General features: G+C 36.1%; 2 protein-coding genes across 3 annotated transcripts; one reads left to right on the plus strand and one right to left on the minus strand.

Annotated features, from left to right (window-relative positions):
* Window positions 1-630: 630 nt before the first annotated feature.
* Window positions 631-4,569, plus strand: LOC137826904 (rop guanine nucleotide exchange factor 2-like). The gene is made up of 7 exons (XM_068633061.1): window positions 631-1,416; window positions 1,522-1,641; window positions 1,923-2,077; window positions 2,168-2,242; window positions 2,334-2,618; window positions 3,466-3,810; window positions 4,199-4,569. Exons 1-7 carry the CDS (start codon window positions 1,140-1,142, stop codon window positions 4,319-4,321), a joined length of 1,380 nt encoding a protein of 459 aa, XP_068489162.1. The 5' UTR covers window positions 631-1,139; the 3' UTR covers window positions 4,322-4,569.
* Window positions 4,570-4,793: 224 nt separating this feature from the next.
* Window positions 4,794-20,328, minus strand: LOC137826903 (mediator of RNA polymerase II transcription subunit 12-like). 2 transcript variants are annotated; one of them, XM_068633059.1, is made up of 13 exons: window positions 20,188-20,328; window positions 19,572-20,069; window positions 18,244-18,303; window positions 17,836-17,941; window positions 15,132-15,200; window positions 14,663-14,716; window positions 14,395-14,502; window positions 12,653-12,799; window positions 12,205-12,549; window positions 9,685-12,086; window positions 6,674-9,280; window positions 5,898-6,216; window positions 4,794-5,730 (listed from the first exon to the last, which is right to left on the minus strand). In XM_068633059.1, exons 2-13 carry the CDS (start codon window positions 19,697-19,699, stop codon window positions 5,293-5,295), a joined length of 6,783 nt encoding a protein of 2,260 aa, XP_068489160.1. In that variant the 5' UTR covers window positions 19,700-20,069; window positions 20,188-20,328; the 3' UTR covers window positions 4,794-5,292. The 2 variants fall into 2 exon arrangements, with proteins under 2 accessions (XP_068489160.1, XP_068489161.1); XM_068633060.1 differs by having other exon boundaries at window positions 4,918-5,829; window positions 19,572-20,260.
* Between the last annotated feature and the right edge of the window lie 6,373 nt (window positions 20,329-26,701).

Here is a 26,701-nt window from a genome sequence, read left to right on the forward strand (position 1 = left end):
GTGATTATATTCCTGTAATTAAGTCTAATTAAGTCTAATAATGATTTTGTCCGGTAATACTTTTTCAAAAATATGTCCCCAACAAAATTAGAATGACAACACTCAAATAATGTTCCTTAATTTATAGTAAAAACAAATAATATCTAACCTCTCAAACTCATCTTAAACGTAAAAGTATAAATCATTTTTCCTTTCCAATCGCAATCATGAAATGAAGAGTTTATGTTATTATTTTTATTCTTTTTTTACTTTTCTAAAACCACAAAATTAATCTTCACCTTATTTCACATTCCACTTATTAGACATTCTTGTTGTCTATCTTAAATTGTCAGTTGAAATTATTGCAAGAAATCTATATATAAATGTATATCTATAAATATTTTATATACGCCGAATAATCTTAGCTTCATATTCAACTAGTACAGATCTTGACTTTGTCCTCTTAGTCTAAATCTACCAAGAATTAGGCAATTTCTGCAACTTGGTCTGTCCTTTTTAGCTGGAAAATTGCCATGGAAAGAGGTAATTAAATTTGCTTTATGCATGGAAGGTGTTCCTGGAAGAAGAAAAAGGTACAAACGCTTAGGAGGGAACTGTTTCAAACCTTCTTAACTAGTGTTGTGTTAGTTCAAACTTTAAATTCAAATCTAACACATAAAAAGGTTCCATAGAAAAAGAATGCTGGGAACCCTTGCTTTATGGCCAACCGTTATCTTTCAAGTTTTAAATTTTAGTTAGTTTCAACCTCGGAAAGTTCGCAGACATTTTTTTTTTCAGTTCCTTTCACAACCCTTTGCTGGGAAATCAATTTTGAGTCTTTAACAGAAGAAGCCTTCTTGGGGAGCTTTAGCTTTTTCTTTCTCTCTAGAGAACAAGACAAGAACAAGACAAGAACATTCAAATTAATCTGCTTTTTCTTTTGATCACCCCTTTTTTACCTTTTCTTTTACTATATCTATAGTTTGAAATCAATGAGAAATGTATGTTTTAAGCTAAGTTCTATGCATGCTTCTATAACCTACACAGTATATCTCGAAGTGATCTTGAAGCGATTTACAGCTCACAAACTCAACTTGTGACTTGACCTTCACGTTTATGTGCAGGTGTTGAAGAAGTTAATCACATATTCTTGAGATAAGATGGATAAATTATCCAACTATGATGAAAATTCTGATGCGGGTTACACTTCTTCACCTTCCAATACTCCTGCTTTTTCCACAGTGAGTGGAGATTCTTTTGCATATTGTCAAACTTGGACAAGCTCGGAATCTGAGATTGTAGATGAGAGCAGCTATGCCAGTGAATCTTCACCTTCTCCGTGGAGGGCAAAGCCGAATGTTCTCTCTAAGCTAGGAATGAAGCTGTGCAAGCATTCAATGGATGATAAACTTGGTGGCAGTGATGTCTTGGATTCAGGTAGGGTTGCACTTTTCTTGTGTAACTATTTGTGATGTTTTAGGACACTTTGAATAAGTACAGAACAATTTTTAATTGTGACTCACTTAATTTTGTCCACTTTAGCCGAGCTTGAAATGATGAAGGAAAGATTTGCAAAGCTTCTACTGGGAGAAGACATGTCTGGTAGTGGGAAAGGTGTTTGCACTGCAGTTACAATCTCAAATGCCATTACCAATCTCTATGGTAAATTTTGAACTGTATTAATACTCAATACATAGCCTGATAACACACTTGAACATACTATCTGCTTTTGGCTAAAATTTATCAGAATTAAAAAATTATGGGCACTCGTTAAATAAGAAATGAGATGAGACCTACATAATTTCGTGAGATCCAAATAAATTTTAACAAATGACAGTATTCTGGAAAAAAAATGCATTAGAAAGTGTGTTTTTTTCTAGTATTCCCATATTTGTGTGCAATTTTTGTTGTCCTTGAATGTGTTTGATTTGTGAATTCTGCAGCAACTGTATTTGGTGAAAGCTTAAAGTTGGAACCACTAAAGCCAGAGAAGAAGGCTATGTGGAAAAGGGAAATGAAGGTTCTCTTATCAGTGTGTGACTACATACAAGAATTTGCTCCAACTGCACAATATTTAAAAGACGGCACACTTGTGGAGGTGAAGTTTGCTAAATGAGAATCATATCTTCAAAGGAACTTGTTTGGCCTCTGTAAAATGTATATAACATGATCTGATGCTCTCTTTCAGATGATGAAAAGCAGGCCAAGGTTAGACATCTATATCAACCTCCCTGCACTGCAGAAGCTTGACACAATGCTCATGGTAAGACAAACCTCAATTGCTTCTTCCATCTTGCATCAGTTTTCATGAACACTTCTTGTGACTTAAATTATAAACATAACATTGTTTGCAGGAAATATTAGATACTTTCCAGGACACTGAATTTTGGTATGCAGGGAACATACCTGGGAATTTGAATCGTGGGGCCTCATTTCGAAGAATTGTTCCAAGGAAAGATGAGAAGTGGTGGTTGCCAGTTCCTTGTGTTCTCCCTGGTGGTCTCTCTGATATGTCAAGAAAGCACCTGATAGAGAAAAGGGATTGTGCTAATCAAATTCATAAGGCAGCCATGGCAATAAACAGCAATCTTCTTGCAGAAATAGATATCCCAGAAACATATATAGATAATCTTCCCAAGGTTGGTCTTCATTGGTAATTGCCATTGTTTAAGATAAAAACTTGTTTCTGGAAGTCTCATTATGAAAGTTGAAATCTCAAAAATGAGCCTTGTTGTGAAACATGGTTGAAAAGAAAGAGGTAAAAGAAAAATAAAACTACTATTTGATTGAATGAGTGAAGGTAAATTACATAATGAAACTTCTGTTTCAATTTTCAATAAAATATTAAAACTTCTATTCCAACTTTGTTCCCTGATAAATATTATTGTCTTGAAATAGTTAACAATGTATTTACAGAAATTAAAAAAGTGAGCAGGAATATTGTACTAAAATTGATTCTTGCTGAATATAATTTGTCTTAGAGTAATTATTATGTATGAGAAAGAAAACCTTCAAGGTAATCAATTCGAAATAGAGGATTAAGGTAACTAGTCTCTAACCAAGTAGTAACTAATCTCCAAATAGGCATCTCTAACAAGTCTGCATCTCTTTCTTTCCAGCTGAAAGAAATTCTATTGCCAAGTGCTTGAGAATTCCATTAAATGTGACCCCATAAGCAAATGTCTTGGAATTTATCATCAAAATTTATAAGCATTTTATGGAAGCCAATAATAGCAGCTGATTTTTGTAGAAAACGGGATGATATAATTTCAGTTAAGGTACCAATATCAATCAAATCCAATTAGATCTAGTAATCTCATGCATATTCCCTTGAAATTAATGATAAAAATTCAATTACTGACTGAGTTAATGCAGGAGAAGAATTATTTTCGTGTTATTATAAATACTGTATGCATTGACAGCATTTTTATCAAAATGACTATACTTTAATCTTTCTTCTTTTACACTTTTTATGAATTTCTTCAGAGTGGAAGATCAAGTTTAGGGGACTCAATTTACCACTTCATGCATACTTCAGACAAGTTCTCACCTGAACAACTACTTGACTGTCTCAAAATAAGTTCTGAATTTGAAGCACTGGAGTTAGTAGACAAGGTTGAATCATCAATGTACACGTGGAGGCGCAAAGCTTGTTTGAGCCATTCAATATCATCATGGAGCAAAGTAAAGGATCTCATGGAAGACACAGACTACAATGACAAAAGCTACACTTTAGCTGAGAGAGCTGAGTCCTTATTGTTTTGCCTGAAGCAAACATTTCCTGAACTTTCACAAACTTCTTTGGATACATGCAAGATCCAACACAACCGGGTAAGATTAGCAAACTATATAGTGTGAGCATATCAGCACATCATTTTCCACTTAACCAAAAAGATTAACAGTAGGATACCATTTGGGCTTGTTTGTTTACTATTTTCAAAGGCAGTATTCTGTTTTCTAAAATATGTTTCTCTCCTAAACACTTTTAAAAGTGTTTGTCTCTTGACACAATTTTATTTCCTAAATGTTTCTGTTTTAAGTTTCTAAAACACTTATTTTGAAAGAAAAACAAAATTTAAAAGATTTTGGATGCGTAGTTGATTGCTTATTAGAGTATAATTATTGTTAGAAAGCAGTTTTAGAACAAAAAGGTGAGAAGGAAATCAAACAGATTCTCAATATTTTGAATTTGAAAACATGACTAAGAAATGTTTTGCAGGATGTAGGAAAAGCAGTACTAGAGAGTTATTCAAGAGTTTTGGAAGGCCTAGCATTCAACATTGTTGCATGGATTGAAGATGTTCTCCATGTCGACAAATCAATGAGAAATCGAGATGTCTAGAAATCCTAACACTTGCTTATCCAACCTTTGTTTCGTTAAGGGAAACACTTAAGGCTAACCTAAATCACTTAGTAGAATATCGACATAGATGATTGCGTATTCAATTGTATATGTATGAATCATAGTTGCTAAATGTACTAAAGGCAGTTTTCCTTTAAGCGTAATTTTTAGCGGTTCTACCGAACAAAATAAAAGGCTTTAGACTCCTACAATTGAGGGTATAGTAAATAACATCGATAACCATATAAGTTGTTTTTCCCACCTTATCACATCACTTCAGGATGGTGCATTAGTAAACTATTACGCATAATTATTGATTAAAACTAAATCTAATTTTTATTAAGATAAAAACATTTTCATTAATGAGAATTAAAAGAAAATAAAGAATACCTTTATCATATTTTCATGGACTAAACAAATTCAATCTCTATTGATAAAATTCGCTGGACTGGCAAGTAAGTCGAAGGCTGGATTTTCCAGATGAAAGCACATATTTTTCATATTCTGAATATTTAAAAAGTAAATTTAAACACGTGGAGTGGTGTGTATGCCTATGTCCCCAGAAGATAGAGGCAGTTTACACATCGGGACATGAATTAGAACGGCACAACTACAGACCACTTGAGATATATTATCAAATAAATTGGGAAAGTTGAAACAATGATCCTATATTTACAATAAACCACTGAACTGTGTCTCAAAGTGCACTAGTCCAGGGTGGGGGTGATGAACAGGTTAGTAGTAGTCAACCATTCCAGAACCAACACGATGATGAGCTTCACTTTTCTTTAACAAAAAACGCACCTTCACCTGTTTCCCAAATTGATGTCCCCTCAACCTCTCTTCAACACGGGAAGAGCGAGCACAGAAAGGCATCTTCATGCCAGTCTGCCATAAAAAATAGACGATGAAACAACTAATACACCTGCTGAGGGGTTTGCATACATGAAGCCAATAAAAAATCTTGTTAATCAACTATCCTCATCCACAGCGCCAACATATGTAAGGTCTGTTCTCCGCACTCTTACTGCCCCTTTAAGCCAGCTGGCAGCACGAATATTAACTCGATCACCACTTCCTATGATATTAGTATTATTTGCAGATGGGCAAGATCCAGCCCCATCTTCTAAAAGCATCCAAGGGTCAATGTCCAAATCATTGTCCTGCTGCTTTGACTTCCCCGATGATGTAGTCCTTGATGAAGGAACCAGGTTCCTCTGAGGGACAGTTGAACTGCTGGAGTTAAACCAAGAATTTGTAGTGTTGGGTTGAAGAGATGCAAGAGCAGAAGTTGGAACTGTTGGCAGCTGGCATGAGAAAGTGCACCGTATAGAGGGAGGAAGTACAGGCATTGCAGCTTGGATACGCCACCGGATAGTGTCTGGCAGTTGCATGTTATCAAGGTGATTCTGTATTTATATAATAGACCATAAGAAAAGTAAGAAGCCCGCATTCTTTCATTCTAATCAGCATCACCCAGATGATAATATCAACAATAAAATGCCTTCCTATAAATAATAACAGGGATCAGTCAGAGAAACTGGGTTTTGCACATTCATAGGCTGAAAGATCATACCTGCAATGCCTCCAAGGGCTCACGGTCAAATCCAGAAAATTCCCTTGCAGGTTCATTAGCTGTCTTTGTAACATGTTTCGACCTAAGCCAACTTGGAAGAGAACTACTCAACAATCCATGCAAGATCAACAAGAGACGATCAAACAGGCATTCAACAGAAGAATCTACAAAAGCAGCCTCAGCAGGTGACTCCGCCTCCTTTCTCAATGGAGAATATTGCATGGCATTCACCATTGCATCCTCATGCACAACCCGGCTGCCAAGGAGACGAAGAAGTACAGATGCAAGCGTGTATCTCATACTCCGTACAGAAGACTCCCTGCAAAATCAGACATCTAGATAAACTACCACTATGAACAGCCTACATTTGATACACTAATCACAGTTAAACAAGCATATTCCTTCATATCACCACCAAAATCTAAATTTTACTTCTGCAAATATCAGAAGCAAGTTGATTTACAGCATCCAAAATGAACTATCATAATGCAAGTAGCTGAAAACCATGATAATACAGCAGATAGTAGATAACTGTATTGTTGAAAATGTTCATATTGCAATTATCTATCTCCTTTTCTATTAGTTTCAACAAAATCAAAAAATGGTAGACTTTTACCCCCAGAATAGTTAACTATACAAACATGTTTCAAGAAAACCTCATACTACTTAATCCCAGGAAGAGACTACTTTAGAGCAGCAACGATCGAGAAGGAGAAAGCATTTCAAGAAAGCATAGCAAACAATTTAGAGATTAGAAGAAATACAGTCTTAATTACCCATCTGTGCAAATAATAGGAAGAAATCTCATGAGTAACTGCACACGTAAAGATATTGATGCTCGCAAAGCAGCAGGAGAAAGTGGAGAAGAATCCGGAGCAGGTGTTGGTCGTCTGGCTAAACCAGGGCTGCCACTTCTTATAGTTTTGCGGCTATTTACTTTGTTTGTCTGACCTTCAGTTACAGGAGTATTTACTGGCTTAGTTGGTCCTCGGGTAACTACAGCTATCTGTTGCTCGATATAATTTAATTGTTTAATCAAATCACTTGCAAAGGAATTACGAGATTCATCAGAGCTTTGATCTATGCAAGGAAGAATTAACTCAAGAAGTGCCCTCTCAGTCCCATGCTGCTGCTTACTGGTAGAGCTTTCAGATTCAAACATTGGGTAGAACCCTTTTATGGACCTTTTCACATCCATTCCCTCTTCAACAACTTCTCCTTCTTCAAGAGGCATAGAATCAACTTTCTTTTTATTCCCCTTGAGAGTAACTGGAACTTTACATGGGCTGCACCAACCCCAGGGTTCGGAAAACTGTGTCTTAACAGAAAATCTTTTAGACTCTGCAATGTTAATCAGTCGTTGCCTAATAGTCTTCCGACCAAAGAGGACATCTTGACCTGCAAGGAACCATTTAGCCTGTAACAACATTGAATCCTCTAGTGACTTCCCAAAAAGATGAACCACCTCCGAGAAAAGGGGTGCAGCATCAGGTCTAACCAGTAACCTTGTCAGAATTATTTCAATAAAATTGTTCTCATTCTCAGAAGCACCACTCTTCTCTAAACTAGGTGAGGACAACTGTATAGCATCAGCTAAAGATATATCATGCATCTTCATTTTCTCAATGAGGGCTTGTTCATTTAAAAGCAGCCTTAGTTCAACCCATTGCCAGTGAAACTTGGCAGGCTGCAAAGCATCTAACACATTCACAAGCTTATCCTGTAGTGTAGATTCACTATCAGTAAAATCAATTTTAGATTCACCATGTCCAGAATTCCTGCTTCCTTCATCCTTTGTATAAACAGACTGAGGCATCTTACAATCAATCATGGCATTTAGAAAATGTCTAGCACGGAGGGGAATAAATGCCACAGATTTCGAATGGATATCAGAGCCATTCAACTCTAGCAGGGTTGCAAACTCTGCATCAGTCGTATTTCCAGCCATAAGATCATAAAGACCCTGACAATCTCTTAAGCATACATCTCGGAACGGCAAATGTTTTAGTGCATCACTTATGGCCATTGTTAAAGACTGGTAAAGTTGATTCATATCTTCACGAACTGCTACATTGGCATTCATAACAAAAGGCCGCCACATAACAAAAGAAAATATTGAATAGGCAGGTGGAAAGACCAATGATAGAGAAAGCATCCGCTGCATCCTTGAAAGAGCAACAATGGACGGTTCATCCAAGAGATCAACCACTAAGCCTTCACAGATGGTTCTACAGTTTCCAACAAGCAATCTAAACCAATGGACATGAACTTCAACTGAACTATCCACCTTAAAAGCCCCAACTGTACGTACACTCCCATTTGAATTGGATCTTGAGCTTCTTACAAATTGTACAACATCCAGGCCCTCCTTTAATCTGAGAATGGTTACCATTCTTTCCAGGCTCATAACACCAGATATAATTGCACCAACAACAAGGGCAGAAACAGCAGCACTAATTTTTGTTGTTCTTGCAACCACAATTTTACTACTGTTGTTTGAAACATCACCTGGAATAGTACCAGTATCATGGGTTTCAGGTGACATTTGAAACTGAGCTCGAGATGCTTTACTTGGAGCAAAAACTCCAGCAAGAGCAGTAGAGGCCTCCATTGCAAGAGCAATCTCAAATACACGGCTTTGGCGTTCTCCTAAGGCTTCCTTAAGCAAGCACAAACAAGTTATATGCATTCGCAAAATGCATTTAGCATAGTTCAAAGAGCTTGTAGCCAATGACATAGTTGAATGGTTACTTCCAGCTGAAAAATCTGGCAATTTTGCCAAAGTAGGACCAACACTGCCAACAATGGCAGATACAGCAGAAGTAACCAAAGATGGATCCCCTTCTTGAGCAGCACCACCAGTCTGCCGTATGCAATCTATCAGACCCACAACTATTTGTTGAGCAATTTGATACCCATTATCCCATTTTTCAAAAGCAGGACCTCTGGGTGTACCAGCAGCAAATAGCTTCCTGTCTTTACCAAAAAGATAGTGAAATGCTTCTTCCACATTACGCTGCACAACATCTCTCATTCCTGAACCTACTCTGGATGGTAACCGGCCACCACTTATCTTTTGACGGAAAAAGTCATCAGGGTCCTCAACTCCAGCAGGAACACCAAGTGGAAGCCCTAACTCTCCATCAACTGACCGTCCAGACTCAATTTCAGAAGCAAGTCTCTTATCACATGTACTCCTGAAATTTTTCTCCCACTCACTGACACTCACCACATTGCCATATTTTTTTAACAAATGACGACCAAAAGCTAGGGCACCTGAACCTGAAACCCTTCCATTAGATGCCATAATAGCTGCAGCACGATGCATTATGGATGACAGAGCTTCAGGAATAAGATCTGCTGCAGCAAGAATGTTCTCATACCTACATCAAATACAACGAGACAGACAGATAAATCAAAATTAAATTGTATGTAAACATCCATAATAAAAAAATTAAACAAAAGAAGCCGAGTTAGCATAAAGATGAAAAGTAGATTTGCTCAGCTCAGATTAAAAAATAATGAGATATAATTGGGAGTACACATGAAGTCAAAGAAAAATTACTTAATTAAACCTATAAGACAAACAAGAGCAAAAGATGCACCAACATGCAAAAGTTTAACAAGCATTTGTTAAAAAAATCAAGTAAAACACATCGTATGGCACATTACGAGTCACAGTTACTTAAAACACAGGGAACACACAAGGATTAGAACTGATAAAAGGTACAACATAAATTGTGGCAGAACAGACCCACAAAAAATACAAAATTAAGTTGAATACAACCTTCTTAAGGATGATAACAGATAAGCCTCACTAACATCACAAGCTTGGTTCTCCACATTCCTTGGCAGCATTAAAACACTCCTTCCACTATGAATAGTAGTACTGGGGCTACTATAAACCTTTGGCAGCAACCATAAGAGGAATTTGACAGCTGAGACTAAATCATCTGACACATCCATCAGATAAAGTAAAGCAGAAAGTTCATCCTCGCCAAGTTTCCACCGTATTGAACTTTTATCATCCACAGTGGCAAAAGGCCTGCCAAACTGGCTAACTTTACCAACAACTTTTTCAGACTCTTCAATAAGCTGCCTAATTACAGTCAACAGCCAAAGTGTTATTTCCTTTCTTTCAACAAAGCGCAGCTGTTTTAGAGCCTTTCCAATTGAGACAATATCTTCACATTCAATAGATTGAATTCCATCAACACATCTTGCTGTATCTCCATTCATAGCAGTTCTATGGTGAGGGCAGCTAACCTTATTGTCACACATATGACTTGTTGAAGCCCCTTGGCTACCCTCAATTCTAGAAGCTGCCAGTTGAGCAAGACTTTGGGTTTTACGAACAGTCTTCTGCCGAGTCTTAGTAACCTGCTTGATAGGTTTAAGTGGTTGATCAACTTTGAGAGGCTCTGAGGATTTTAGACCCTTCTTCGCCCACCATGTATCTTCATCATCAGACAGTACAGGAGAAGGAGCTTGAACAAACAAACTTCTTTCCGCACTCAATTTTTGTCTCTTTGATTTTCTACATTCTTCACATCCAGGAGTAGTCTCCACTAGATCAATCTTGCTTTGGGACCCAATAGGTTTCCTGACATTGCCTTGAGATTCATCCGTTCCGGTAGAGCTCAAATTAGATAAACTTTTTGGTAGCTGTAACAGGGCTGAGATGAATGTCTTCAGATCTTCAACACCGTTGTCATCCTTGCCATTTTTAGAGGCTGTTTTACTAGAAAGAACACTTTTCCATTGATCAGTTGACACCGTAGAAGCTCTGTCTTTTGTTGAAGATATACACTGGTTTTGTTTAAGAGATGATATATTCACATTACTGGCATTACCATGGTTCTCCCACAAGGAACAACGTAGTATGAGGCGGCGTTCATTCAAGTAAATTTGCAATGCTTCAGTAAGCTGTGGCCCTGCATTAACCCCTGATTCTACCAAAGCATCACGCACAAACTTCTCAGGAAGTTGCTTCAAGATTCGGCAATGTCTCTTCTGTTTCTCCAAATCAATCACATTCATATCCATGATCCCACTCACAATCAGCTGGCGTACATATGCCAGTGGATAAAAGATGCCTGCCCGTATGAGTTCCACTACAAGTAGATGTAGACGTTTGAGACCTCCCCCTTTATGCACCATATGCTGATCAATCCAACAAACAATAATATCATGCAGAGGACCAGGGCTTTCAAATATAGCTGAAGAGCATATATTCTGATCCATACTTCTTGAACTAGATTTTGTTTTGGACACATTTTTCACAATGTTTCGATTACTCTGCTGACCTGAACATTTTCCTAAATAACTGACCCCACGACCACGAGTATTTCCACTCTTTTGTCTTGGAGAAACCTCCATATCCCTCAGCTTCATCTTTAAAAGTCTAATTGCAATATGCACTTGGGAAAGATCTTTCCTGCCAGTGAACTTTACGTCACAGGGAGCAGTCCGAAAATCCCTAAAATCACATGTAGCCCACTCACACAGGAAAAACACTGAATAAATAAGTGATGTATTTACAGTCCGAAACCACTTCAGAGATAACCTTAAGCAATGACTGACTTTCACAACCCAACCTTCAGATACAGTTTCATCACAAAGATCTTCAAAAAGGAATGTGTATGCTCCATGTAGATCCCCAAGTACAAGGGATTTATCCAAGGCTTGTGCCGCTTTAGCCAGATATTGACCTGGATAGCCTGGCTTTACAGCCTTTGTTAGATCTTGTACTCGTTCTTGAATGCATGAAATAACATGATCAAATGCCAATGATTGGTATTGTGCATCAAACCCTTTACTTTTAAATAAACAAACAACATCTTCTGAACTATTTTTTATCTTTCCTGCAGCTTCAGTTGCTTTTAATATAAAATTTCCATCATTTATTGTATATGAAAGTATAGAGGATGGCAAAGGAAAGCAATCCAAAGCAACAAAAGTTTCTGGAGCCCCAAGTATTAAAAACCGGAGCATCTCAATCAGAGCAGAAGTTGTATATGCTCTCCGGGAATTTTCTACTAGATCTGATCCACCAGGAGCAGGATCCCGAATAACACGAAGAGCTACACCAGCAAGAGTGCGAACATATGTTTGAGATAGCACCACAATTTCTAAAAAGCCATATACAATAGGCAATAGCAGCTGCCAAATCTCAAGCAATTGTTTTTCCTGAAAGGGGCAGAAGTGTGAAACATCAACACCACAAGTCTAAATATTGAAATCAGCAAGGCATATAAAAACTCAGTTTAATTTCCATGAACACAGCAGACTTGTTACATGCAATCACCTGTAATTGGCGCAAAACCCAGTCAATGATAAGAGATGGAATAAGAAGCCCTTCGGCGTGATGCCATTGCAAAAGCCGAACAATATACCACCATCTAAAATGTAAAGATGGTTCTTCACCATCAGAAACAGATAACTGATCACTTCTGTGCTGATGTGATGCAGTATAAGGTACTTGGGGTGATCGATCTCGATTATGAGGGGTAAAATGAGAAGTATTTTTTGAAAAAAATTCATCAAGAAGAGTTTGCAAGTATTCAATAACATCTTTGGTCCAAAGCTCAGAACAAGTCAGCTGAGTTTTGTCACCAGTCCCAGAAGGAATACTAGCAGAACCTGGCCGAACCTGCAAAATTCAACCATAATCCATCTTAACTATTGAGAAAAAGGGGAGGGGAACTTCAGGGTACACTAAATAGGTAAATTACATTAGATTGATGCATCCATACCAGATTAAGGTAATTAACCTTTATAAACCAGGTAGCCCTCAGCAATGGAACATTATTCCTAATAAGAACCTCTAAAAGTGATTTCCTTCTAACATGAGGGACAAGATCTGCTAAAGACCGTAATCTCTTGTGCTGCTGAGATAATCCCTGTAAAATAATAACTAAGTTAAAAAAAAACTAGTAGCAAAAAATCCCAAGAAAGTAACTAAGTTTTAACAAAGTATTAAAGACCTAAGCAATATCTTAAAGGAACGTATTTAACAGTAGCCCTCTTAAATTCATGAATAGCTATGGCCTGTACAGAAGTAGCTAGTGTATAAACATATTTTGTATACATATTTTCACACTGCCTCGAGCTGCTTAAACTACAACCTCGATCAACCCAAACATACAAATGAGTAAAACTTCACGCTTTCTAAATATAGATTCAGCAAAAAAAAATTATCAAAACTGTTAGAATACCCAAGTTATTAGTCTTTGTGAAACTTGGCTTATATTAGCAATACTACTACTTGAGTTATTAATATATATATATATATATATGTGTGTGTGTGTGTGTGTGTGTGAGCATTAGGCTAGTATCGTGTAACATCTGATAACCTCCATTGTAATAGATGTTCTTCAATGTAGTCAAACTCGTAACTCGTACGAGGATCGGGAAGGAAATAAAAGATCGTAACTCGAGAATCGTAACTTAACTCGTAAGAATTACTAACATATAAAAAATAATATTCAATACATAACACAACTAGAAACAGGTTCATAAATCATAAATTATTCATACAAAAAACAACTAAGTTCACAAATATCTAATACAAATATCAAATATTTAATACAATTAAACTATCCAAGGAGAACCGTGACTGTGATGGAGAATAAAAAAAGAGGAGAGCGTGAGCAGTTGTTGTGGAAAACGCAAGCGACAACAATGGAGTTCACGAGCGGCGACAATGGCGAATGTTGGTGGCACCAGTGGCGATGGCGAACGTTAGCGTCGGCGATGGCAAACTCGAGCAGTGGCAGTGGCGAACGTTAGCAATGGAGAACGCGACGCGACCACGAGCATTGGCAGAGAACTTGAGCGGAACAGCGACCCCGGTGGAGAACGTGAGTTCTGCAGTGGTTTGTGACTCTTCAGTATCTTTCACTTTTCACTCTACTCTTTCCTACTTCACTCACTCACTCACATATATGTTTTTGGGCCGCACTAGGCATTAAAATGGCCACGCTAGGTCAAATAAATTTTGGCCAAAAACGGGCCATGCTAGGTTACAATTCGGATCGACGATGCCTTCCGATGGAACGATGCCCCGAGCCACACGATGCCACGGTACGATTCGCTCCGATGTCGATCCGTCGGCCAAGTCACCTTGGTTTGGCTTCCAGACTCACTACCTCGTGCGAGTTCGCGAGTTTACTCGCTATTTTGACTACATTGGTTGTCTTTCTCTCTTTACATCCTTTTTTTACCTCAACCATACTATTCTAACATGCTATAACTATGTGGTTTGGGTGAGTGATAAAAATGACTAAAGTAAGCTTGATATTGATAACTGAGTTGTACAATATATAATTCTCTAAATAATTTATACCACTAATTAGGCCTAGCACCAGTATTGTACGAGGTTATAAGCCCAACCAAGTTACAACAAACTAATAACCCTAACATTCTAACAGAAACAAATAACTAGTAATAGTTACACAAGTTGTAAAGAGTAAAAGTGCAAGATTTTCATTAATACCTCAATCCATTTCTTCCGGATGTCTTCAGAACATGGCCTTTGCTCAGGGAAAACACCAGGCTTAGCAAGTTGTGACCCTGAAAGAGCCACTCCGTAAACTTGACCAGCCTGTCAAAATAAGCACTACTATGTAGATCAAATACCTTCATAATAAGTAGGGCCCACTATACCAAAGAAAATCCAAAACATAAATATGGAATATTTTAGAGGCATACACAATGTTTAGCAAGCATAATGAAATAATAGAATAAAGATAATTTGTCATCACCTTCCGCTTCTGAACACGAGATTCATTGATTGCCCTCAGACGTTTTTTGATGGCCTGGAGAGAAGACAAAAGATCAACGAATTCAGTGAATAGAAAAAATATGGAGAATGTCCAATATATTCAAGGCATAGGCTATGTTTTGAACAAACTAACTGACAAGTTTTTAAAGCATATAATCCGATTTAAGAGTTACAAGTCAGCTTATTAAATTAAAAGTATGGTAAAATCAGTTACTGAAGTGGCTGATAAATGTAAAATGACAAAACAGAACATGTTTACATGATGTTTATATAAATGATATTTTTGTTTTGTAGACAAAAAAACACATTTTTAAGTTATTATAGTTTTAGAATCTTTTGTTAATTTTACATTCTTATTAATATTAACTTTCAAATGATCAAATATTTAAATAGTACTAAATAAATGAAAGAAAAAAACAAGCTACAAGCTCACAAAGACTAGGAGTCACCTCTTTGCAGTTAAGTACAATTGCCTTGTTAAAATTCGGAACCTGGGTCAGAGAAATTTCTCTAGATTCCTGAAGACATAAAAGGTAATACCATGTTATAATAACAATAATCAGTTTTAGAAAGCACAAGTTGATTTTCAACAATTCATCAAGGGAAGCCAATCCTCTAGAATATAAAATTCCATAAACCACAATTTCAAAGATCATGAAACAATAGAGGATGCAATGGTCTGTGTATGTAGACTCGTTGTTTAGCTTACTAGGCCAAACTCAGTAGACTCGATACAAATGATTGGATGTCGGGTGAACGAGTGTGGAAGAAAAGCCCAAAACGACCAACGCTCGGATGCTAAGGATGCTAAAGGTGAAGAGAGTGAATAGAGTTTTAGTAGAAGCAAGATATTTAAAAATAAATCTAGTGATGGTGTTCAAGCACTCTAAATCAAGTATACAAGAAAGGTGATAAAGAAAAATTTGATGCTTAAGTTGCTGAATTTTTCTACACAAGTGTTATTCCATTCAATGTTATTAGAAATTCAGCTTTTGCAAAAATGTGACATGATTGGGAGATATGATGTTTGGCTATAAACCTCCATCATACCATTATGTTAGAGAGAAGCCTTTGAAACAAGCATTGGAAAAAATTGATCTACTCCTTCAAGTGTACAAGGATGAGTGGAAGAGAAGGTTGCACAATTATGTTTGATGGGTGGTTAGATAAGAAAAGACATTCAATTTGTAATATTTTGGTGAACAGTCCGAAAGGAACTACTATTTCTTTATTCATTGGATACCTCAGACTTCTCAAACATTGTTGATAAAATAATTAAAATGTTGGATGATGGTGTAGAATTTGTTGGAGAGGAAAATGTAGTGCAAGTAGATACTGATAATACTGCAAATTTCAAGGTAGCTAGAGAATTATTGATGTAAAAAAGAGAACTTTTGAAGGTCCATGAAGTAACTATCAAGAAGGGAAGGATCGCTACCTACATTTATGTTTGAACAATGCTAATTAGAATGTTGAAGGAGTTTACAAAGGGTAGAGACTAGATAAGGCCTAGAATGACTAGATTTGCCACAACTTACTTGACTCTAACTTGTCTTCATGAAATGAAAGCATAATTGATGAGCATGTTTGGAACTTCACAGTAAGGAAGAAAAGTTCAAAATGTAGTATTAGATAGTTCATTTTGGAAGGACGTAACAACATGCTTAAAATTGTTGCCCTTCTTATGGTGGTCCTTTGATTGGTGGATTCATATGCAAAACCCACAATGGGATTCATATATGAGGAGTTGGATTGTGCAAAAGAGAAGATTAAATGCAACTTTAATAATATTAAGAAAAGGTAACATTTCTAAACTTTCTTTCATTTTAAATTTAATTACTTATTTGTGTAATTATTTCTAATATACCACAATTGGTACTTTCATAGTTATGAAATTATTTGGAAAATCAATCAGGGGTGGGATAATCAACTTTGCATGCAGCAGCCTATTACCTAAACCCCCACTTGCACTATGAACCAACTTTTAGAACTGATGATCCTAAGGTGAAAGAGGGGTTGTATACGTGCATGGGAAGATTGGTTAATGATGTTGCAGATAGGAAAAAAATCAATTTGCAACTTATTTTTCTATGGAAAATGCAAAGGATTGTAGGAAAGCTATGGGCAATGGTGGGAGATGTTCTGGGATGGAACTCCAGAATTAAAGAAGTTTGCTATTCAAGTTTTGATTTTGACTTGTAGCTCTTCAAGGGGTGAGCTTAATTGGAGCTCATTTGAAATGGTAATTCAAGTTCATGAAGTTATTTAAGGTTTTCAATTTTCTTTACTTGATATATATATTTACTAAAATTTCATATTTAATTGTAGGTTCATACAAAAAGAAGAAATCATTTGCACCAAAAAAAGATGAATGACCTGGTTTATGTGATGTATAACTTGAAATTGAAAAATAAACAAAATAGAAAAATTGTTACTCTCCCATTTGATGAATGAGTCTGATGATGAATGGATAATTGAAGAAGGAGATAATGTTGAGGTTGAGCAAACACAAGTTGAAGGTGATGGTGGATATGTTGACTTAGTTGGTGCAGATTTAAATGATCCAACTCCAGATGCACTTGATCTTGATAACATGTTTTTTATAACAACGTTGATCATCTGGAGAAGAACTGGATGGTGATGAAGATCTTGTAGATGATTTCATTAGAGGATTAGATGAAAGACACCTATCAACTTGATAACATTTGTGTTTTTTTAGGTATTTAAATATTATCTTATTACTTTGAGAACTAATATTTTGTTGGTGTATTGTATGAACCTATTTATCTTAATATTGTGGAATTGGTATCATGAATGTTTATCTTTTTTGTTGAATTTTTATATGAAATGGACTCTTACAAGTCTACAAGTCGAGTTTACGGGTCAAGTTTACAAACCTCCCACAAGTCTACGTAGACTCTCGAGTCTAATAACATTGGAGGATACATATAAGAAATTTGAAAGAAAAAGTCCAACTATATTCAAATTGATTGAAACTAGGACAGATACAAACACAATGATAAATACAACCGAGAATGAAGGAGAGCATCAAACCGGATCTCCATTCATCATAGATGCTACATTGTAATAATTTTAAATAGCTACTTTATATTATCCATTTCATATAAAAACAAGAACTTTAAAGAAGTGTACCTCAAGCCCTTCAACTGTGTCCCTGTATCCAGATTGCAAATATTCTCTGGTCAGAGTCTCTTCAGGGCAATTTGGTGTTTGGGGGTGATAGTCTGGGGGCCCAAGCCTGATATTAAATAGAGACATTTACAATTTGTACAACTAAACAATAAGGAAAGTTAAAGAAAAAGCTAAAGGTTAATACTACCAGAATTAAAACATTGCAATCTTAATAGCATTGATTAAATAACAACTCTCCAAAATAGACACTTAAGATCAAGGTAATCGAGACAGTATATCAACAATATTTATGAATATTAACAATGTACATGCAAATTTCCTCCACAAAAACTTAAAATGTTTCATGTACATGAACTAACAAAAGTGAGCTACAATTTGAAAATAAGTTTTGTTACAAACAGGAACTACCTAGAGTTCAGAGGTTCTTTATCACACTTCAACTTGTATGGGGTTAATAGTGGTTGTCGCCTGCAAAAGCAAAAACGTTGTGTTTAAAATTATTAACAGCATAAAATAACTGATTTATCATAACAAAATAATAATATACCATTTTATTTTGAAGTATCAACAGAATATAGGACTACAATTGCAAACAGCTCTATCATTTCATCTGTGTATTTAAAGTTGTTGTAAATAATTGGCAATAGTGTAGACTCAATAATCTTTTGAATAGAACATGATTCTTTTTTTACACTATAACTTGAGTAGGGGGGAATATGTAATTCTTTTGACATTCATTGGGGAGAGATATATTTTGATACGGATTAAGATATATAACTATTGGAGTATATTATTTTAAAATTATGGTCATACTCCACAGATACCAACTTCTGCAGATTTATTGTTATCATTCTCTAATTTTATATGAAACTAAATGGTTACTACTCCTGAATCTGATTTAAAAGTTCAACACTTTGTGAATTTCATTCTTAAAACTATAAAGAAAAACATTACATATTTCAGTTGTGTGCTTTAGCTAGTGAGTGGCCATTTTGAGGTTTTTTTTCCTGATAAAACAGTAAGCAGCCATCAAATTTTCAGTGTAAACAACAAAGAAAACTAAATTTCATGGGAGAAAAAAATTCCTATAACATTTACTTCACTTAGTAGTCAGTACAACCACAAGGATAAATATTTGAACAGTTTCTACAAATTTTAGTATAACAATCTCTAGTGAATATGTATGCCGTTCTGAAATATATTAGGATAGGAAATCAAAAAAGGCTCCAAAAATAAACCACACAATCAAGAAATAGATGATGCTTTTCAACCTTGCATATACCAATTTTCTTATAACAAATACTATGGCCCTCTCCAGTGGCTCATTTCAACTGTGGATATGAAACCTAATAATTCTCGCTCATCTGACCACCCAACCAAAGCATCAGAAGTAGTTATAGTAATAGAAAAGAACATAAAAAACAAAAAATGTTTAGTTGGTTCATTTAAATGCATATGAACAGAAATGAAGACCAAAAACTACAATATTGTGATCACTCAAGAACCAAAAAGAGTAGTTTTCCAAGTTACAAAATGACATCAAGTCAAATCAATGACTGTTGCAATAAAGAAATCGTTTAGCTAGCTAACAGGGACTGAAGCAACAGAAGGTGTGTCACAACCACAGTCATTTGGAATATGTAGTAATATTTTGATCACAAGTGCTACAGTAACACCATCTTAGAAGAAAAAATAGGTAAATTGAGCAAAGAAATATAGGCAGAAAGCATGTTCACCTTGAACTCAAAGGAAAGTTAGCTGGCAAGGAAGATGAATCGGTTCTTCCAATGTCCCTAGTGGATTGCCCACCAATTGCAGTGTTATTAACTGCACTAGTGCAGCTGCCAGCATGATACCTTTGCATCTCCCCCAATTATAACCAGCATACTGCCCTCAGCATCAAACCACTACAAGTAGCTCTAAAAGCTAAACTGCATCATCCAATAAGGGAAAACGACCTTAAGCATCAAATCAAATCTCTGTATTGCTGAACTGCCTTCAACCCAGGCCGTGGCGGAGCCGCCCCTAGCCGCGACGGGGCCTCCGTAGCAGCGCGGTTCAGCGTAAACGTGTTCCCTGTGCCCTCATTTGGTGCTTCTCAATCTTCTGACCGTCTCCGGTGGTGTAAACGCGGCGGCTGGATGGCTGATGTCAGAAAGTGGCTAGGGTTTTTGCCTTTCTAAAGTCAGAGAGGGTGTTTATGATTCACAATTCCGCGAACCTAGGGTTTTTTACTACAATTCCGCGAATCGGAACTAAAGGGATTTCGTAAAAATTAAAGGCAATAATAATAATAATGGGGAAATTGCTTAGATAGTTAAGATTAATGGTAAGAGGAAGGTAGAGCCATACCTGAAAAAAAAAATCCAAACTTTGACGGAAAGAGTGAGAAAGTGGGAGAAAGTAAGAGAGAGAAACGAAGAACAAGAAGAATGGTCTGAAGTGTGGTCGAGGGTTTGAATTTTTGTTTTTTTTATTTTTTTATTATTTTTTTTTTTTGGTAGTAACAATGATGATTGTGTTGTATTGGTGGTGTTTTCTCTGAATTGCAATGAAGAATAGTGGAGGTGAAGTAGCTGGTTATGATAATTTGGTAGTCAAATATTGGTGTTTTCTCTTTTAAATTTTATTTATGCAGGAACTGAAAAAATTGTTAAATACTTTATTTGGTTTAAAAATAAAAAGAATAATAGAATTTAATCAGAAAGAAAAGTTGGTGAAAAAATTAATAAAGATTCAAATTGTCTCAAGTAAGAAATCAATGGAACAGTCAAATATTTAATTCATTTGCTTCTTTAAAAGTTTGACAATTTGACTTCTTTTCTTGGATAATTAGTATTTTAACATGTGTATAATGTATGATAAATAAGTATTTCGTTTTAACATTTGTTTCTAAATTTAGTTTCAATATATTTATAAGACATTGTAATAGCTAAATATTATTTTATATCACGTTAAAATTGCTTATCATAAATTTAAAACACAATATATAATTAACATATTTATTTGTTAAAAATTATAAATAATATGATTTATATATTAAAAAAATTAATATCATAAAATTTCAGCTACTTTTTTATTTTCTTCACTTTTTAATTTCTCGATTTTTTTATTTTAGTTCTTTATTCAATTAATTCTTACACCTTATATGTCTATTCAAGATCAACAAGAAAATAATTCAATTAAATAAATTTGAACTATGTCCTAATTAAATGTTAAAAGATAAAAGATTCAAACATATATAAATATAAGGATCAAAATGGTTGAAAAAGATAAGAAAACCAAAATAATGAGTCAAAATTACAATTCACCCTAAATTCAATTATATGAAATAAAATTTTATCGTTTGCATTGCAAATTTAAATTAATGATTATGTAAGGAACATATTAGATATTAGGTAAGAGAATGGAGTTTCGTGACAAAATGAGATGATAAAATTGTAAACCTTTAATTTAAAATGAAGGTCAGAGGTTTAACTAATAAATATGCATGAAAGAAAAACAAGAGGAAAATTTGATTATGTTATGCCATGAATTTTGAATATGCATTTCTCCTTAAATGACTATGTTTTCATTCCCAATGAAAAAATATATTTGTTTTGTCTAAAGACAAAAAGGTATATAATGAGAATTGTGAGAGATTTCAATGTTAAAATAAATTTGTTCTTCGTCTTTTGTATCACTCATACCAAACAAGTATAAGTATAAGTCTAAAAGTCATAATAATTTTAGGCATATCTCTTTAACTATGTCATTCAGTTTCGGTGACCAATCGAGTGAAGACACATATAAAACACTTACAATAAGTAGCACTTAAGGTAATTACAAGAATTCCTTAAGAATTATGGACATGTCCCATCAAATTTGGGTAACACTCCGAGAAATTAGAGAACCTCCCTAGAATAAAGCTAATGTTGATATACGATAGATTTAGCCATTATAACAGATGACGCATGACTAAACACTATAAATAAACCCTTTACAAAGGTGTAAAGTACGCTTTTAATCAATTCTTAATATACACTTTGTATATTGAGTACTTACTTGATCGTCGGAGTACCTTTTGCAGGTCAACCCCAACCGAGGACCGGTAAAACAAAGGAGACTTAGGGTAAGGAGCAAGGAAGCAACCGAACAACCGACATGTCATTAATTGTACAACGAGTTCCAAGTACTATCTAGGCCTTGTCAGTGTATATAAGTACAATTGTCCTCCACCATGGGGTCGAGATAGAATACAACAAACAACAATGGTTTTAACAAGGCAACATCTAGTGAACAATAATATAATGCATGAAGATCAGATTTCTATGCTCCAAATACTTCAAAAACAAGTATAAGAGATGCGTCAGAAAGGCATTGAAGATCGATAGAAAAAATAAAGAAGAGATGTGTCTCCTTAAGGAGCAGAATGAGGAATTAAAATGACAAGTCACCGAATCTGAGCATAGAGAGCAATCTCGTTCAAATGAACCTACCCAGAGTCAAGAAAGAACAACAACCGTTCGAACTCATACCCATCAGACATCCAGACAACATACTGAACGAACACAAATTATTGAGGAGGAGGATTACCCAAAAGGACATCCTTTTACTGATGAAATCATGGAGGCTCAACTCCCCCCAAATGGAAGGGACTTAACATCAAGGTCTATGATGGTTCCACAGATCCGAGCGAGCATATGAATGTCTACAAGAAACAAATAAATCTTTACACCACAAATAAATTGATATGGTGTAAGGTTTTCCTCACCTTTCTCAAAGAAGAGGCACTCAACCGGTTTACTCAGCTTCCAACCAACTCGATGGATAGCTTAAAGCCTTTAGCAGCAAAATTTAACACTCAATGTGCTATTAGTCAACCGCACCACATGTCAACTTCAGCTCTTTTTAATGTCAGTCAAGAGAAAGGGGAACCATTGCAGACATTCATGGAAAGATTCAACAAGTTATCTCTAAGCATAAAAAATCTCATGCCAAAAATAACCATGCATCATTTGATTTTGGCGCTTAGACCCGGACAATTCACTAATAGTCTAGTAAAGAAGCCAACAAATAATCTAAATGAATTGAGAAATTGGGCTACCAAATTCATGCAAATTGAGGAATTGCATGATTTTCACAAGAACGCTCGAGCTCACAATGATATCCGACATATACCCGGTCAGTTCGACAAAATCAGAGATAACAGAGGTCCTCGGTTCCATACTTATACCCCATTAAATGCTGATAGGGGTAAAATCATGGGTGAAGCTTTGCATATCGACCTGATTCTGACATTGAAAAAATTGCAAGGTTTGTAGACATGTCAAAACAATGTCAGTATCATCACAACTTTGAACACATGACCGAAGAATGTCAAGCTTTGAAGGATAAAATATAAGAACTCGTATAAGTTGGTCACTTACATAAGTTTGTTCAAACAGCGATAGAAGCTCGTATTGATCTCCACAAAGAGAAAGGTACCCTTCCAGAGAATGAATAGAGTCATACTCTCGACGTGGTTAAGAAGAAATATCACAACGCCCTAAGAACGACCAATGTCCTACAAAGCAACAAATAAGGAGTGAAAGCCCCAGACAACGTGATCTTCAAGAAGAAGCGAAAGTCCTCAGAATGAAAATTGTTCAAGACGCGGCGTTTGTGAAGTCATTAATACGATCGCTGAAGGATTTGTACTCGGTGGCCAAGGCCGAAAATAAGAGAGATCACGTCGTTATGGTCGACGTTCCTCACTAAGGAACAAAAACCTTAAATCTCATTCGGGACAACATATTGGCGTTGTAGTGAACACAATTGCAGGAGGATTTGCATGTGAAGGATGTTTTAGTTCAACCCGCAAGAAACATCTTCGGGCTATTCAATCAGTCCATTCAACTACTATCAAAGACCGACTTAGAATCCCTCCAATTCTCTTTAGAGATGATGATTTTAGTGTTATTGATCCAACTCAAGACGACCTTATGGTCGTCATAATAGAGATTGAAAAAATTTCCATTACTAAGGGTTTGGTAGATCATAGCAGTTTGGTCAACATTTTATACTAGAAAACATTTAAAAAAAGGAGGATTTCAGAATTCGAGATTCAACCCTATGATGATCAAAATGTAGGGTTTTCAGGAGAACTAGTTGGCATTAGACATTGATTTGTATACCACGTTCAACGAAGGCATATATTTATGTAAAATAATCTAAATCAGGTATTTTTTGGTTAATGCAAGTACTTTGTATAATATTTTACTTAGGTAGTCGTCCATCAACCGCCTAAGGGCAATAATGTCTACTTTGCACCTTGTTATGAAGTTCCCCTCAACTTCAGGTGACATACTCACCATTCATGTTGACCAAAAGGTAGCCCGAGAGTGTTATGTAGCAAGTCTAAATGTCGAGCCTACCAATTGACAACGTTACAAATAATCACCACGCGGACAGTTAAAAGAATACAACAAAGGGCGTTCACCATGGTCCAGAGGGTCATTTAAAGATCATTCTCATGAAATTAAATCTCCTAGACGGGAGCATACAATAGCATTGGTCGACCTTTACCCTAGGTTGAATGAGGCTCACATTGAACCGAGAGAAGATCTTCACCCGTTACCCTTACGTGATGAAGAACATGCAACACATATAGGAATTTGTTTAAAGCCGCCCAACAACAAATTGGTAAGTCAAACATTAATTGAATATGCTTATTTATTTGCTTGGATAACCTCAGACATGGCCAAAGTGAGTCCAGACGTTTACACATCGTCTCTCAGTATACAAAAAAGCAAGACTAATCGCCCAAAAGAAAAAAAAATGGGTGAAGAAAAGCACAATGTTGCACCCAAAAAAGCCGACAAGCTCGATAAAGTTGGCTTCATCCAAAAATAACACTACATCACATGGTTGGCAAATGTGGTCATGGTAAAAAAATTGAATGGTAAATGAAGAATGTGTATTGATTACACCGACCTCAACAAAGCCTATTCAAAGGACTCACCAAGCATCGATCGTTTAATCGACGGAGCTGTTGATCAACAAAGCCTATATGAAGGATTCTTATGCTTGTTGAGCTTCCGTTTTTCTTGCAGACAGTATGTTGGGTAGGTTCAACAAGAAAGACTTGGCAACTAGAGCCAAGAAGATGAAGGCAGCTGATGGCATTGAGCTCTTCTCTTTTACGGTTTTTGTGGTGGTTTGCGGAAGCTTCAATGGATTGTAGGTGGAACAAGGCTCTCTTAAGAGTTGTGGTAGCCTTGGAGGTGCATGAAGAGTAGGAGAGTGAGAGAGGTTCAGCCAACTCTCTTTGTAGGTGAAAGGTTTGAAGATTAGAGACCTAAATCTTAAGAGATTTTAGGCAAGGGAGTAAGAATGACGTATTTTGGCAGCATTTCATTACTCAAATTAATCTTGTGAAAACATGAGGTAGGCTCCTCCTTAAATAGCCTTGGAAGACCGGAAATGCAAATGTAAATGAAAAGGAAATGCTAGCCAAATTACATGAAAATGTGAGCACATGGAAAACGTGAGCACATGGGTGCGCCTATGCTTCACATGGGCGGCCTAAGTTAGTTTAGTAGGTTCTAGAAACCGTAAGCTAACTTAGGTAAACCTATTTTAATCCTAATTGCAATTTAAACAATTTTAACAAAAGGAAATTCTATACTATTTGGACAAGAAATTAAAGCTATGTTACACTTGATGTTGGGCTTCTTGGAGCATGTAAAGATAGATTTCTCTGCCATCAGTGGCAGTGTCCCATTCCTCATCAAGCCTCTTGGTCATTGCCCTTGTAGTTTGGCCCTAGATGTCTTTGTGGGTGACCTTCCTTTGAGGTGGTGCTTGGCCCTCTTCCATCTTTCCCTCCCCCTTGGAAAGGATTTGTCCTCAAATCCAAATCGTCCTCATCTTCATTGGTACCTACAAATGGAGATAAATCAGTTACATTAAAAGTATCATGTACTCCATATTCAATAGGTAAATCCAATTTGTAAGCATTATTATTGACTTTCTTGAGGACTTGAAAGGGTTCATCACCGCGGGGACTAAGTTTGGACTTTCTCTTAGTAGGAAATGTATCTTTTCTAAGATGAAGCCAAACTAAGTCTCCCTCCTCAAAAATTATTTCTCTCTTCCCTTTATTGTTATATCTGGCATACTTTTCATTTTGTTGTTGTATTTAACCTTCTCATGTATTTTCTTAACAAAGTCGGCTTTGATAACTCCTTCCTTATGCACAAATTCTTGTGGATTAGGAAGAGGTAACAAATCCAAGGGTGTAATAGGGTTAAATTCATATACAACTTCAAAAGGAGAAGCATTAGTAGTTTTGTGAACTACTCTATTGTAAGCAAATTCAATATGGGGAAGGTACTCATCCCAAGATTTGTGGTTACCCTTCATGATTGCCCTAAGCATAGTACCAAGAGATCTATTGACTACTTCGGTTTGGCCATCCATTTGGGGATGACAAGATGTTGAAAATTGTAGTCTTGTGCCAAGTTTTCCCCAAAGGGTTTTCCAAAAATGGCTTATAAACTTAGGATCTCTATCGGATACTATACTTCTTGGTAAACCATGAAGTCTCACCACTTCTCTAAAGAAGAGTCTAGAAATATTTTGAGCATCATCCACTTTGTGGCAAGGAATAAAATGTGACATTTTACTAAAACGATCCACTACCACAAAGATGGAATCATGACCTCTTGCAGTCCTAGGAAGTCCTAAGATGAAATCCATGTTAATATCTTCCCAAGGAGCATTTGCAATCGGTAAAGGGGTATATAGTCCATGAGGCATTGTTCTAGATTTTGCTTTTAAACATGAAATGCATCTAGAACAATGTCTTTGGACATCTTTTCTCATGTGTGGCCAATAAAATTTT

Source organism: Phaseolus vulgaris, chromosome 8 (assembly GCF_000499845.2).
Source record: "Phaseolus vulgaris cultivar G19833 chromosome 8, P. vulgaris v2.0, whole genome shotgun sequence".
In the NCBI taxonomy this organism is placed as follows: domain Eukaryota; kingdom Viridiplantae; phylum Streptophyta; class Magnoliopsida; order Fabales; family Fabaceae; genus Phaseolus; species Phaseolus vulgaris.